General features: G+C 38.5%; 1 protein-coding gene across 2 annotated transcripts in view; it reads left to right on the forward strand.

Moving 5' to 3' along the window:
- STN1 (STN1 subunit of CST complex) overlaps window positions 1-14628 on the forward strand; it is a 46202-nt gene that overhangs the window by 7229 nt on the left and 24345 nt on the right. For both annotated transcript variants that reach the window (XR_008577893.1, XM_054832117.1), the window contains exons 3-4: window positions 5745-5884; window positions 10543-10638. Coding sequence is in view for 1 of the 2 variants with exons in the window: in XM_054832117.1 (XP_054688092.1) it covers window positions 5752-5884; window positions 10543-10638 (229 nt within the window). In the remaining variant the exon portion in view is untranslated. The remainder of the gene's footprint in view (window positions 1-5744; window positions 5885-10542; window positions 10639-14628) is intronic.

The following is a 14628-nucleotide window of genomic DNA, read 5'->3' on the forward strand; positions in this document are numbered from 1 at the left end:
GCAGCCACATGCGCCTGTCCAGTAGGATTTCTAGCCAGTGCAGTGGAAAGGGAAAAACAGAGAGGGAAGTACATTACAGGTTGCAAGTAACCATGGAGACATTAAGTCTACTGGAAGTCTTACATAGTAGTGGTGTCAGTTTATTGATAAAACAAGGCTTTTTTGATCCTATCTATATCCTGATTATTATAGGCATTGTGGGCAATACCTTTCTATGTTGTCGATAGACTCCCTACTGGCTAAAGTTTGTGGTGATGGGTCTTTTTTCTTGCACCATCTTCCCTTGTCAGGGAAATGTATTATAATCTGATGTAATTAACAGACATATGATGTTTACAAATTCAAGCAATATCTTTAAGAAAAATTCTGTAATTCTTTCTTTTTGGTAAATGTGTTATCTCAGGAGGTTAGACAGATGTTAACACTTGTACAAGTAACATTTCAGGAACTGCTAAACTTCTGGAAGTTCGGAGGAGTTCTAGCTCTCTTAATTTTGTTTCAAAGCCTTTTTTTTTTAAATTGGAATTGTACTTGCCTTGTATATAAGACCTACGGGACACGTAGTGCCCTTACTGACACTCGTTGCAGCATGTAGCATCTAAACTTAAAGGACTTCACATAAGCAGCAGCAGAAGGTAGTTTATTAGGAAAGACTGAAAGTGATTATCCTACTTTGATTTTTAATAAAATCACCAAGTAGGAAGTGGATCCAAACTGACCTTATCTTACTGTTTGATAATTTTCTAACAGCTGTGAAGTTGATGTCAATGCACATTTTTCCAGGAGCTTTTTTTGTCCTTCAGTGATGAAAACCATCATGAAGATCAAAATATATCTTGTTACTGATGTTGAAAACTTGCTTTTAATTATGTATTTTTAAAAAGTTTATAGGTGAGTTTCATTTTTAGAATCTTTATTCCATATTATTTGTAACAAAAGGCTTTCCAGCTCAGTAAGATCTACTTATATAATAAGATATTTGGTTGGTTTGTTTTTAATTTAAAATGTTGTATGTGGCCTTGGGTAATTAAACCCACTGTATTTCAAGCAATGTTTTTAACTGTATCGTGCTGGACTTGCCTCTGCTGATCATGAAGAATTGAGTAATACTCATTTGACATGTAGGGTGTTGACTCAAATGCAGATGAGCTCAATTCAGATGACAGAGGTTGTTACAAAACCCAGTTGTTGACTCTGCTCCACTTCCCACAAGTTGCTCGCTCTATGCCAGGGATGGCTGGCCCATGAAGGAATTCTTTAGCAGCCACAGTTTGTAGCCTGATTTATTAAAGTACAGCAATGGTGACTTCAAGGTGTTTTAATGCACTGGGTGGGCAACTCTAACAGATTAGGAGCTGCTTTCCATGTAAATCATCAGTGCTAGTATAGTAGTGGCAGTCTTTGGAGAAGAATGAATGCCTGGTAGGATGTTTCAGCTGCCTATATTGGTGGCCAAATATTCTCTGCTTCTATTTCAGAGCTAACTTGACAAAGAATCTTTGCAGCAGTCTGCCAGCAGTTGCAGAGTAGTTGCAGACAACTGCTGGCAAGACACCTTTTCTATGGCTCCAAATGATTTATCTCAAACTAAGGCAATTTTCTCCAAGAGCTTTGGTTGTTAATCACATCTGGAGAAAAGACAACAAGAAACATTAAAACAAATATTCTTCTTTGGGGTTGCCATTTCACTGGGATTGGAAGTAGACCAATTCTTAACTATTTACCACTTTTGAAAAAGGTACATGGTGAACACAGGAATAGAAGCCAAGAAATTTATTGGCCAGGGACAGTTCTGTTGAATAAATTGCTCGGGTGTTAAATGGGGGGAGCTATTCTAACAAGACTACCAGGTAGGCTGCTTGGGAGGGAAGAAAGCAAATGAGCTTGGGTTTGGGTGGTGGCATTGTTGGGAAGGCAGCCAATTTTCCTTGGTTTTCCTTCTTTCCCTTTTAGGGTAATACCTTGCTGAGCTCACAAGGTAACTCAGGATTATGGACTTGGTTTCGTTCTCACTGCAGTCAAGAAAGCTAACATTGATAGCAGTAGGTGAAAGAGAGCCTTATTTTAATAGGTTAGTGTCTAGAATAATCTCAAATTGAGGCTTTTTGTTTATTTGTATTTAGATAACTACTGTGTAGATTTGAGATTTTTGCCTTTGAAACAGAATTGTTTTCCTAAGAAGTGGTCCAAATAGCAGAACTTAATTCTGGTTTTGTTTTTGATTATGCCTTTACAGCCTTTCTCTGGAGTTATTTTATAGAGGTAAAAATAGAATACAGATATCTTATATCTAATAAACTTGTAGACCAGATGCTTCTCTTGCTTTTTTCTCCTGTAGCAGGATTTAATTCCTTGCACTACAGCAACCGTCAACTCATTACACTGCATTTAAAACAAAATGCAGAAAGGGATGACCTTTTGCTAGAACTCTGTGTTGTTTGTATTGCTAAGCCTTATCACCGTCTTTCAGCAAAAGTCAGTTTAATCCTTAAAGATTTGTACATATATTATCTGTTCAGAATTGTCTATTGTTAGCTATCTGTGTTCTCATTGATTATAATGCTGTGCATCTCCACAATGCCTGCTATTTGCCCCTTGGATCTTCATTGTACAGGGTAGCTCTTATCTTCCTTGCTGATAGCATATCACCAATGGTACCAGTTAAGAGCTGAAAACACTTTGAGCATAATGGAAAGTTCCACTTTCCCCAGGATATCTCACTAATTAATTAACCCCTGGGATATTCTGCCTGGGATGGAGAGGCTTCCCGTGCCAATTTAAGAAAAGGTTACAGGAAGATACTATTATATAGCAAAAGAGAAATTGATGGGAAGAATTTTATCTGCCTTGTAAGAATTATGTCTTCTAACACTATAAATCTGCCTGAAACAAGCTTGGAAACTAACTGAAAAATAGATAGGAGAGACTGTCCTGCAGAATGCTCTTCATGTGCCTGTCAGGCATTGCTGAAAGTGAGTGGCTGGAGTATGTTTTCGCTGTCCCAGCCTGGTGTGGATGGAGCGTTTGTGACTCCTGACTTCAGCAGATTTGTCCTGTGGACTTCAAGAAATTTTGTGATGCCTTCATAGTGCTGGGGGTGTGATTTACTTTTTATTAAGGAATCTTTGCCAGATCTGGAAGATTAAACTTGGTGTCTACAGCAGACTTGAATCAGAGTGGTTCTGTACATGAAGATAGATGTGATGGGTGTAAATTTCTCCAGTGAAGAGCTGTAACAAAGCCTGGGAGCTAGAAGGAAGCTCCAGAATTTGAGATTTAACTCCCAGTAGTTTCTGAGATAAAGCTCTTTTTCTCTTGCTGCAGAAATCCTTCTCCCTTCAGGACAGGGAAGCAATAAAAGAGCTGGGGAGATGCTTCATTTAAGCTAGAAGTGTTTGGACTTCTGGCTAGCGATCTGTTAACATTTGGGTATTTCAGACTTGACAGCTGTTTACTGAAATACCAAAATTTAGATATTTTTAATCTCCAGTGGTGCTGCTTCATTGATTTGCCCTCAGTGTACACACGTGCAGGGGTAACTTCTGCTTTTTACTCCAATGAATGGCTGTTCACACAAAATACAAAAAGTTAGATGGGCTTGTTACCTGATTCTCTCTTTTTGGTTTGTTAGCTCAGTCTGCCGTCTGTCTAGGAGAAAAAATGGGTGCTTAGCTATGACAGACTTTGTAACCATGCAGAGTAAGTTGGGGAGCATGTTGCAGAAAGGAGTATTATTTTGTATGAAAGATGATCTTAGAGAACAAGACTGTGATTGTATCCATGTTTCTTGTCAGGGGAGAAGTGCCTCTAAAAGTGAATAGTTGGGGGACTCTGGCACCATTAATGACAAAATTTCATCTTTAAAGTTCCTGTTTGCAGGTGGGAGGCAGGATGACACTGACCAGTAGTGCTTCTCTTTATTCCAACTTGTTATGTGTTAGCCTTTATTGACTATAGTGTGTATGTTTACTGATTGACATGTGAACTCTTCTCATTTGCCATGACCTTTTGTTTTTTCTTTTTTTTTCCTATACTTTTTTTTATAGAAGCTATAAAGCACAGTAACATAGGGACAATGCAGGCAACTTTGTAGTAGAGATTGCAAGCAAAAAGAGAGGGATGGGGAAGACTAATTTTGTTATGAAAATAAGCATGCTAAGTAAAATACAGGTTCAAGCCATGTGTTTGGGAAAGTTTACGGTCTAAATTTGACATAGACTACAACAAGCAATCAGAGAACTGCCATATGGACAAATAGCAGCTTTGCATTATTAAGATCATCCAGTTAACAGCTTAGTTTATAAATTTCTACTGAGCAGTGTCTGCAATTCAGCAGCAGAAAACATGTGCTTCATGGGGAGGACTGAGTGAGGAAAGGATGGTGAGATGTTTTTGAGTAGACATCACATGCAAAAAGGATAGGTTGGGAAAAGCTGCCTGTAGCAGGGAGAGAAACATAAATGCAGGTGTAAACAAAACTATTTAATTTGTTACTCAAATGTGAAGTGACTGGTGGAACTGACTAAATCAAATACTTCCAACATCTCACAAAATAAATGACCAGCCTAAGGAAGGTCAAAGTATCACTAGCCTTTTTTGTTTAAAAAAATAAATAAATTAAAATAGAAATTAATATAATTGTCATCTGCATTTCTTTTCACAGTGTAGAGTAGATGTCAGCAATACTCTAGCATGTTGTGCTACGCTCTGTTTTTCTGCCTCTAATTAAACTTTAAGCGTGATAACAGAAATCATGCAAAATCCAAGCTCTGTTGTTCCGCAAAGAAGCAAGATGCTGTCATGATATTCATGGCGTGTTGCCTCTACATCAGTAGCTAGAAGTGTCTCTTGCAGACTGCAGAGATCACTGGCAACTGGTAGCTGCTCCCTCTCAGGAGACTGTAGCTGCCAAATCTCAGCCCTGTTACACACTATTCAAAATCAGTCCCCTTACCACCTTTGCCCTACAGCTGTAAGTGACTGACACCCATTCGAGAGTGACCTGGAAAGCTTTAGAGGAACAATTTAGCTATCCATACGGGAGAAGCTAATAAAAAGTATATTCAGCTTCCAAATCTCTACAAGGATCCTTCCTGAATGGAGTGCTGTTTTTTTTTTTTTTTTTCAACATCGTCTCTGTGAAAAGCAGAGAATTGGCTCTGCTAATGGCAGAAGATAGCAGGCATTAAACAGGGAAATTTCAAGAGGTAAAAGGAGAAAGTAACAGTTACAAAATTATTGGAGACTGTAGGCCCAAAATAAAGAAGGGCTAGTTGCTTTTATTTTATAAAAATAAGCCTCCCCACCACCACAATAAAGCACAGGATGAGCAATGAGGAGTATATCTTATGGAAGGGAAAGGGGGGGGAATAATTAAGTGTATGGAAAGTAACCAGTTAGTATCCCACAATCCTGCTCTTTTAAAGAAGTGTTGAATTTGGTTCTCTGTTTATGGGTCCATAGAGGAGAATATCCCTGAAATTCTCTTTCATTTGAAGGAGCTGGGAAAAATACTGTTGTTGTCAAGTATCAGTACTTCAAGTAAATCATCAGTATTGATGTTTTGAATATTTTATGTGTTAACACAAAGGTAACATCATATTAGATAAATTCCTGTGTCTCTTCATCAGCTCTACTGTGTTATGGTGTGTAAAATCACAAGCTATTTTTTCATTCAGCTGGAACATAAGTGAACAGCTCTTTACCTGTGTAGAAAATAGTTACAAGTTCTTCTATGTTCACAGGTTTTGAATGCAGCCTGAATCCAAGACACATGAAGAGGAGATACCTTCTCTGTACTGGGGGATGGATCCTGTATTTTCTGCATTTGCAAGGCTCTATATTAAAGATATAAAAGAAATGAGAGAATCTAAACAAGTGCCAGGTATGTACTTATATATGTTAATTATAATGCATACAGAATTATAATTGATTTATGTTGTGCTCTTTATCCAGGGATTGCAGAATGCTTCACGAACACCAGTAAAGTAATTTTCCATGCTAAGTGACATTAGTATCTGTAACAGTTCTAAGAACAACAGGTTTTATGTGAAATATATGTGAAAAATAAAATGTGTTCATTCTAATGGCTTTTCTTCCTCTTATAGATAGATAGATACAGAACCTATTTTACAATAAGGTAATCTTGTGTGTGGTGGGTTGAGCCTGGCTGGGGGCCACCAAAACCCTGCCACGCAAACCCAACACATTGTGTTTCCTCTGTGTGGCAGTGCTTGTTACATTCTGATAAAGTTAATTCTAAAAATGCTGGTCCTTTCTGGCCATATTTGTTACATCTTTCCACTGTCTCCACAACATTTGAGAAGGATTTTATGCTTCTTTGTTGCAAAATTTTGACAGTTGATGGCATTGCTGGGTGTATGTGTTTTGCTTTTTCCTCTGGAGATTAATATATCATAAAGCAGATACAGATTTTGAAGTTTTGTCTGCTTAATTTCAAGATATGATAGATGTATGACATTCCTCATACATTTGAACAACTTTATTGTAAATTCTGGGATCTGTGCTGAATCTTATACCACACCTTTTATTTCCTAACCATTGTTGGAAATTGCATGCTTTGCAGTCTGTTTCCTGCTGGTATTCAGCCAATATCACCCACATGGGTACATTGTCTAAAGCAATGTGGGTCTCACCTTGAATTTCTGTTTTCACTACAAAGACTTCAGATAGACTGCAGTATGTTTTCTGCTGTAGAAGGGTTCATTACTCCAAACTGAAGCTTGACAAGGTGCAAGATTGTCAGGAAGGAACTCAATGAACTTAGAATTAATGAGGAAAAGCAGTAAACTCTAGAGTGTGGTTTTGGCTTGGTTTTGGTGTTTTGTTTGGGTTGGGGTTTTTTTGGTTTGGTTTTTTTTTTCTCCACAGAGACAAGGTGTGTCTCTTTGGCTCTTTGAATATGCTCTGCCTTGTAGGTTTTGTTATTCTTATTTATTTTTCTTTAACAGCAAGGATAACAGCAGTGCTGTTCTTGCAGAAATGAAGGACCAATGGGTGGTGGTTTTTGCTCTTCTCACAACCATTTTTATGTACATAGGGACTTCACAAACTGCAAAGCCCTGTGTATATATACCTCTGTTATTTGACACAATGGGAGACTTTTGCGTTAAATCCATTGCAAGAATTAGGCTATACTCTGTTGTTGATGTTTGTACTAGAGTGAGTAGTACTTTTTAAAGTGTGCAGTCTTATAGTAGTACTGGTGTAGCAAATGCATCCGGTAAAAACTGTTCCTCCTTCAATTAGAGACATTTTAATTGTTTTTAAACAAAATACAATCCTAGTCTGCTGACATGGAATTGTTTTGTATTTTGGACTTGGACATTAGTACACACACATATGCAAAAATATATTCAGCAGAATTAAACTTAGAAACATCAACAAACATTTCACAAGAGCAGGAATAGTCCTAGAAAGTACAATCCTTCTCTCTTTTTTTCACCTCTAAATTACCTGAATTTCCCTTCTCACTTCCCTTCCTGTTTTTTTAGTCAAGTGAGTTGTCTTCTGCTTTGGGAACTCTAACAGTTTTGTTACTACTTTTTTTCCCCTAGATGATCCTAAGGAAGTGGTATCTGTTATGTCAAGATACCAGCCTTTAAAATTGGTGCATGCGAGCTTTCTCCACTTCCTGTGCATCTGGCGTTTTGCACACCTAAGCTTGCTTGCAATCCTGCATCATTTTCTAAACCAAACTTTAAAGAATAAAATGAAATTTCATAGAACAAACATTCTGAATTTTGTTCATTCTCCTGGTGCTGTGTATGTACCAAACCAGACATCTTTCAGTGTATCTTATTCATTGGCAACAAATGATAGCACAACAGAAACACTAAAAAAAAAAAATCTTTTGTGGAAGGAAGAAGGTAGGTGTTTGTTGTCAATGTTTCCTGCCTTTAATGGGTTTGTTAAAGACCAGCTGACGCTAAGTATATGATTGGCTATAAATCAGTCATTAAGTAATGGTAATTAAGAATGAGTGAGTGCAAAACAAAGAGTTGTAACTAGGAGGAATGGAAAGAAGCACAGACTGAATATCAGGAAAAACATCCTTAGAATGACATCTGCTAAACCATGGAGTGGCCTTCCCAGGAAAAAGGTGGGATGTCCTTCACTGGGATTGTTTATATCCTGACTGTACAGATTGCCAGGAGTTTACTGTACAGAACAGTCTTGCATTGGCCCTGAGGAAATAGGCTGAATGACCTAATAAGTTTTTTTTCTTTCCATTTTTAAGCATTAGGATTTGATGCTACAATGACTAATCCCTTAAAACAACACAGAGGAAAGCAGTAAACCTGGCCAATTACTCTCCTGCTATAAATGGTGACAAGAAGTCTGGAAAACCTCCCAGATAAAAACAGCAATTGTGTTGTGTTAGAGGCCTTGAAATGAGAGTGGGTGTCAAACTCAGTTGTAACATGTAATCACATCATGGAAATGAGCTTTTTTCAGAGTTATCATGCACCACTGCATTGTGACAGTTTATCAACAGGTGAGATGAAGCTACAAATAGCATAAAACGAGGTAATAATAATTAAAGCAATGGCAAACAGCTCAGGGCTTAGTAAAGCTGGTAAAGACATGACCAGAACTTGCCCTCGGGAGCTCTGTATCTATAGCCCCCTGTTACTGCTGCTGTGGCTTCCTTTTGTGGTAACAGTGTATTAATGTATGTGTTATTTACTGGGTTACTAGGAGCTTGACTGAATGTGTTTGCACATAGCTTCACGTTTAGTATATTTTGTATTGCTACCAATACCAACATAATATGAACAAATAAGGTGGCAGGAGAAACAAATTATACCTTGAAGTCATCAAGTTCAACAACTTTTAATAGTGTAAATATAATTTTCTTTCATACGAATTCAGATAGTTTCTTGGAGAGTAAGGGTGGAGTTCTTTGAGTTTATGGGGATGGAGAGAACCAGTTTTAACTGGTCTCTGTCACTTGTCGAAACTCAGCTTACTAACTCAGAAACGAACATAATAACATGTTGCTTGTTTGCACAGTCAAGAGGTTGGAGTATCTGCTCCATAGACTTACCCTGAAACTGACCCAGACCTTCTTTTATAGAGATTTTGTAAGGTTTAGTGAATAATTATATACACTGGGAGCATCTCCGTTGAGGGTTGTTATAGCAGTGTTTGTTGGTGTCCTGGTAAATGGAATGAGAGAAAAGTAGACAGACCTGCTAAACATTCTCTACCCCAGATCTGACCAGTGCCTGCACGATTAGTATAGGCAGCTCTAAGATAAGAGTGATAGATGCATCCTCAAAACATTGCAGTGGATTTTTGAGTTGCTTGGCTTATCACCTGTGATTTCTTCTGAAACTTTGGAGTTTTTTGGTCTTTCTTATGTGAAGAAAGTTAATTCCTGGCTCATTAAGGCTGCCAGCTATGTAGGACAAGCTATTTTTGGATTTTTGGGTTTTATTTTATTTTTTTTAATACAGAACGTTTTCCTGACTCCCTTGCTGCAGTGTTTCTCTTTCCCTTTGTAAGAATAAGATTTGTCACAGTGTATGGAGGCAAATGTTCCCTTCTGAGTCTCTTGAGTTATCTAGTTTTTAGAAGACAGATATTGAACATCCCAGATGGCATATTTCAGTAAAGCAGAAGTATTCAAAAACTGAAGAAAACATATTGACTGAAAATTAGCCAGCCCAGGATAGATCTGGAGCTTATTGTCCTGTTATCCTCCTGCTAGTGGACTGTGACGCTTCAGTGTATAATGTTCACATCAATGTTTTTGAACATTTGTCATTCCCTTGAAAGGGATTACAGCATGTGGCAACCTCAGTGCTGTCAAAGTCCACTGGGCTCTGATTCCTCAGTTTCCTGGACGTGTTTTTACATGTTATTCAAGTCATCTTTATAGATGCACAAAAATAGCTTTGAAGGCATGTTTTTAGAACATGTTATTTCAGAAACTGAAGTTAAGGATGCTGTCCACGATGATTGCATAGTGTACTCCTCAGTCTAAGAGGGCTGTTTCTCTCCCCTGCCCCCAAATCTTTTAGAAATGAAAGATAGAATTATGTTGGTTTTCCTTTTGCAGGCTCTGCTTTAATCACTAACAGCTGCATTGTGAGAAGCTCAAACTGCTTCCATTGTGTTCCATTATTTATTCTGAAGCCTGATGAAGATGTAAAAAAACCAAACCCAAAAAAACCCCACCAAACCCCAAAACCAAACTGAAATGTAACCAAAAAAAACCCCTAATGCCTGTAGCAAACAAACTGTTTTTCATGTCCAAATGTGCAAGAAAGGAGGTTAATAAAGTTCTGACACTTTACAAAAGCAAGCTTTGGTATCCTAAGTAGAGCTGATAATTCTTCCTTCTAGTGTTCCCAGTCCTCACTGATCCAGGGGATTTTTCATATGAGTAAGCATAGATATAATTTGATATATTAAATATGTGAGAAAGTATGTTTTAGTGACAAATGTGACTATGTAGGGTAGGATGTTGAAAGAAAAATATAGTTACACTTAACAAGAATGTTCTTTGTCTAGGTATATTCTTTTATAATGGACGTCCAGTAAGACAGGTGGATGTTGTTGGGATAGTGGTTCAAATGAAAGAGCGAGATGCCTTTTATAATTATGGAGGTAAGAAAAGTTTCTCTTTCTTCTTACGATTATCAGCCTTCTAATCTTAGTTACCGTTAGAACTTAAAGGTTGCCTTATTTGACCATTGTCTGTTCTTGAAACTACTATGCTCTTACCCTAATATAATGTATATCTGCAGATCAGATTATTTAGCAAACTTAGGGAAGCTACTGTTTATCTCCACAAAAGTAGAGAAACAAATATTTAAAGCAGAGTAACTGAATCATTTGAGGTCATCTAGGAAATCTTAATTTTGATTAGTGCTTTGCCACTGGACTCCACCATCTTCCTCTCATATATGTGCCGTTCCCTTGGTCAGATATAAATGGATTTAACAGTGCCTGCAAATGGGAAGTCACTTCTTCCTTTTTTGAACCTTAGAAATCCCTTCTGACTTTTTGTATGTTTTGTCGTATCTTGGAGCCAGCTTTTAATAGCAGTCAGGAGCTTGTTTATATTTAGATGCATAAGAACCTTAGCAAATCTAACTCAAGCATCATAGTACCAGTCCTTGCCAGCACCAGCTGGGAGCCATCTCCACCCTATTGCTTTTCCTAATAGACTATTTTATTAACATGGAAACATCTGATTGTAATTTTGTTCAGCTGTCTTTTTCATCTGGAGAAAAAGCAGAGTGGAGTAGTGGTGATGTGGCAAGTTTCAAAAGGTGGGGGAGGTCATCTCACAGTAGAAAGGGGGAGCCAAATGCATAGATCCTGTTGAAGCACTTGAAGGACTTGTGTCCAGTGTCTTCCTCTGCCATGGGTTTCCACCTGATGGAGGTAAGTCACAGAGTGCCGCCTCTTACCTTCACTTAAGGAATTGAGGCAGCAGCAATTCCCTGACTCACAGGAGTATTGTGAAGATACAGTTGACAACTTAACGAGGTCCCGGCTTCCACAACACCTGCAGTTGCATCATACTGCTGCAGAGTAGCATTAACTGCTAGTGCACCATGGGTGCAGCTGCTTGTGCTTAAAGTTGGCTTTGTGCTGTATAGAAATGTCCCAGCAAGTTTCTTAGGGTGGATATTTTCTAGATCTATTTTTTTTAGTCTAATTTCTAGATGTTCATTATTACCCTGCCATTATGCCAAATAACAAGTTAACGGTAAATATTTTGAAGCACGAGTTTCTCTGGCACTTGAAGTAGCACAGGCTAAACAAGCACCTAAGTTGAGGCGGACGTGTAATTGATGATGTAATGAAGTGTTGAAACATAAATTGAATGTTAACTATTATTCTTCTGTTGCACTAGTATACAAATGTATTTATTGCTTCATGAGAACAGAGGAAGACAGAGTCAAAACGACCAAGGCAAAACCAATTCTATGGGCAAGGGCTTCCCACGCTACTGTCAGCATTAGCTCAGATGTAAACTTGTTGGGAATGTTTGACTGAGAATGGCAGAAAATGGAGGAACAGAAATAAAAAGAAACTGCAGAGTAGTGGAAGGCCTTAGTGTTAGATCAGCTGACCTTTAAGTACAGCTCTGTGAGCCTGGCTCCTGCTGTCCTTTCACATCCAACTCTGCTCTTTGTTCCAGCAGTTCCTGGTTTGAGCTTTCAGGCTACCTGCCAGGGTGCCTCTCCCCAGCCTGCCCTCCCTTTCAGGCAGGCTGATTCCACCAGCATAAAATGGTAACTTCTTAGACAGTTTCCTGCTTGTAACTTCTTGCATCTCTCAGTTCAACAGACTGGTTGGTGAGTCACAGAGCAGGCGTTGCATCAGTTGGAGTGCTGCACACTGCTCAGTACTTGCTCACTTTCCATCTGCTCAAAAGTGACTTACAAAGTAATTCCCCCTTTGTACTTTTTTTCTGATAGAGAACTGAAATGTCTTTGTATCACTGCCACTATCTTCTCCCTCCCCTCCCCCCCTCCATTTCCTATCTACCTACTTCAGAATACACACTGCTCATTTTAAGAGAATCTTAGGTCCTCTCTGTCCTGGAAAATCATACAGCCAGAACTGGTGACAAAATAATAAATGTAAAAGACTGAATTGACTTTTTTTCTTGGCTTAAAAAAAAATAAAAATTACATGCTGTGTAAAACCTGATTTTGAAATTTCGATTTGATTGTTTATTGCTGCTGTTGTGATCAATTAGGAGAAGGATATCTAATTAAAATGTAGCTTTGAACAGGCTCATATTTTAGCTAAGGCACCTTTCTGACCTCTTGGATTTTTCTTTTCCTTTTAAAAAAAAACCCCAAACAATATCAGATGTGGTTTTCCTTATACTCCAGAATTGGTTTGAAAGGCTGAAAGGCACTTGCCTTAAAAACTAACAAAAAAAATCTCACCAAGATCTCAGTAGGCTCACATAGGCCCTACAAGAACCATACCATTTTTGTTATAAATAAACAAAAATGAACACAATTATCTCATTTACCAGGTAGCTTTGAGAGTGCTACTCCTCAAGTAGCTAATGTAAGAGTAAAAAAAAACCAAACAACCCCAAACCCCCCCCCAAACAAAACAGGAAAAAAAACAAACAAACCCACAAAAAACAAACAAAAGTTTAAAGCCAAGGCAATGAGGAAGGGTGGCACAGTGAGCACAGGAAGTTTTCAAAAGCTTGTAGACTCCTTGAGTGCATTTAAAATAGATTAACATTCTCCTGTCTAATTAGAATACAATTGCAAGAGTTCTCATTCATCTGTGCTTCAGGAGTTATTTGTCTTTTTGCTCAAAGCTTTTATTTGTGAACTGGGAAAACTTTGTTTTGGAGCCTTGCTCTGCTACCAGATTCCCTGTGTGGTCAAGAACAGGTCAATCTCTCCAGGACTCCATTTTCAGCTGTTACATTGATGAGGAGGAGTCTGGCCTCCTAATCCTTCAGCCTTGTTTGTTTTGTCTCTAAGCCCTTCTTAGGAAGCATATCTGTTGCAGTTGGTGCAACAGAGCCAGTTGCAAGCTGGAACATCTGGAAGCTGCAGTAATAGTGAAATGTCATCTGCCCTGTTTTTTATTGCTATTGTTGGCTTGCATGAATGGCTTGCAATGGTATATGGGGGCCCTGACTCCTACTAAAATAGTTGCTTTTTGTCTATACCAAGGAGAGGAAATCTTACCAGCTAGATGATTATCTGTGTTCTGGTACAAAATTAAAGCTGCTGAAATATCTGCAAACACATCAGCTCAAGAGGGGGACAGCAATGAGATGAGCATACTTTTGTGATTGAATTTGGAATTGTCTGCGTCTTATAAATGCTGTATGTGTGTTATTAGGAATGTGCAGCTAAGCCACTGGGAAACAGGAAGGTGAGACAATGATTTGAAATTGGACCCCCTAAGTAGGGAGATTGTTTCAAAACATGTGAGACAATGCGAAGGCATTTTGCTTTGATGCTATGGTTCCCAGAGGAAACAACTGCAGGTACCAGTCAGTACCTTCCTGGTAAACATTGCTGTTACTTTTGTAGTCATGGATATGGTTTAAGGAGCAGAAGAAAATCGCAGATTACAATTTGTGAAGAGTGGAAGCTCAATCTTGGAGATGGCTACATTCAATGACCAAGGTGCTTGGAGTGCTAGCTGGACTGGAAATGTGATCCTTGCTGTGGCTTAAAAGACATTTAGTGCCTTGTTATTTAGAGTGTTTGTTGGACATGCCATCTATATACAGTCTCTTGATCTGTAGAACAATTGATTCTGATATTTTTTTAGTTTTCTTTGGGTTTTGTCTTTTTCTGCTGTTGTTGATGATGCAGTGCCTGCAGCAGAAATTGCAAAACTTATTTTGATAAGGTACTAGCAAAACAGGAAAAGCTAGACAGCTCCTGTGCTCAGGAGAAGGTGTTAAGCTTTTTTGGCAATGGAAGTGGCTTACATGCCACCAGTTCATATACTTTAAGTTGGGAATTCCTGGCCTAGAGCAGAACCACAGGCATGTGCTGTCCTCTGTCCTTCCTGGCTAGAGGAGCTGCCTTTCTGCTCTCTGGAGCATCCTCTTGTACGGGAAAGGCCAGCAGATTTTGTACACAG

This window comes from Grus americana, chromosome 7, assembly GCF_028858705.1.
Source record: "Grus americana isolate bGruAme1 chromosome 7, bGruAme1.mat, whole genome shotgun sequence".
Lineage (NCBI taxonomy): Eukaryota > Metazoa > Chordata > Aves > Gruiformes > Gruidae > Grus > Grus americana.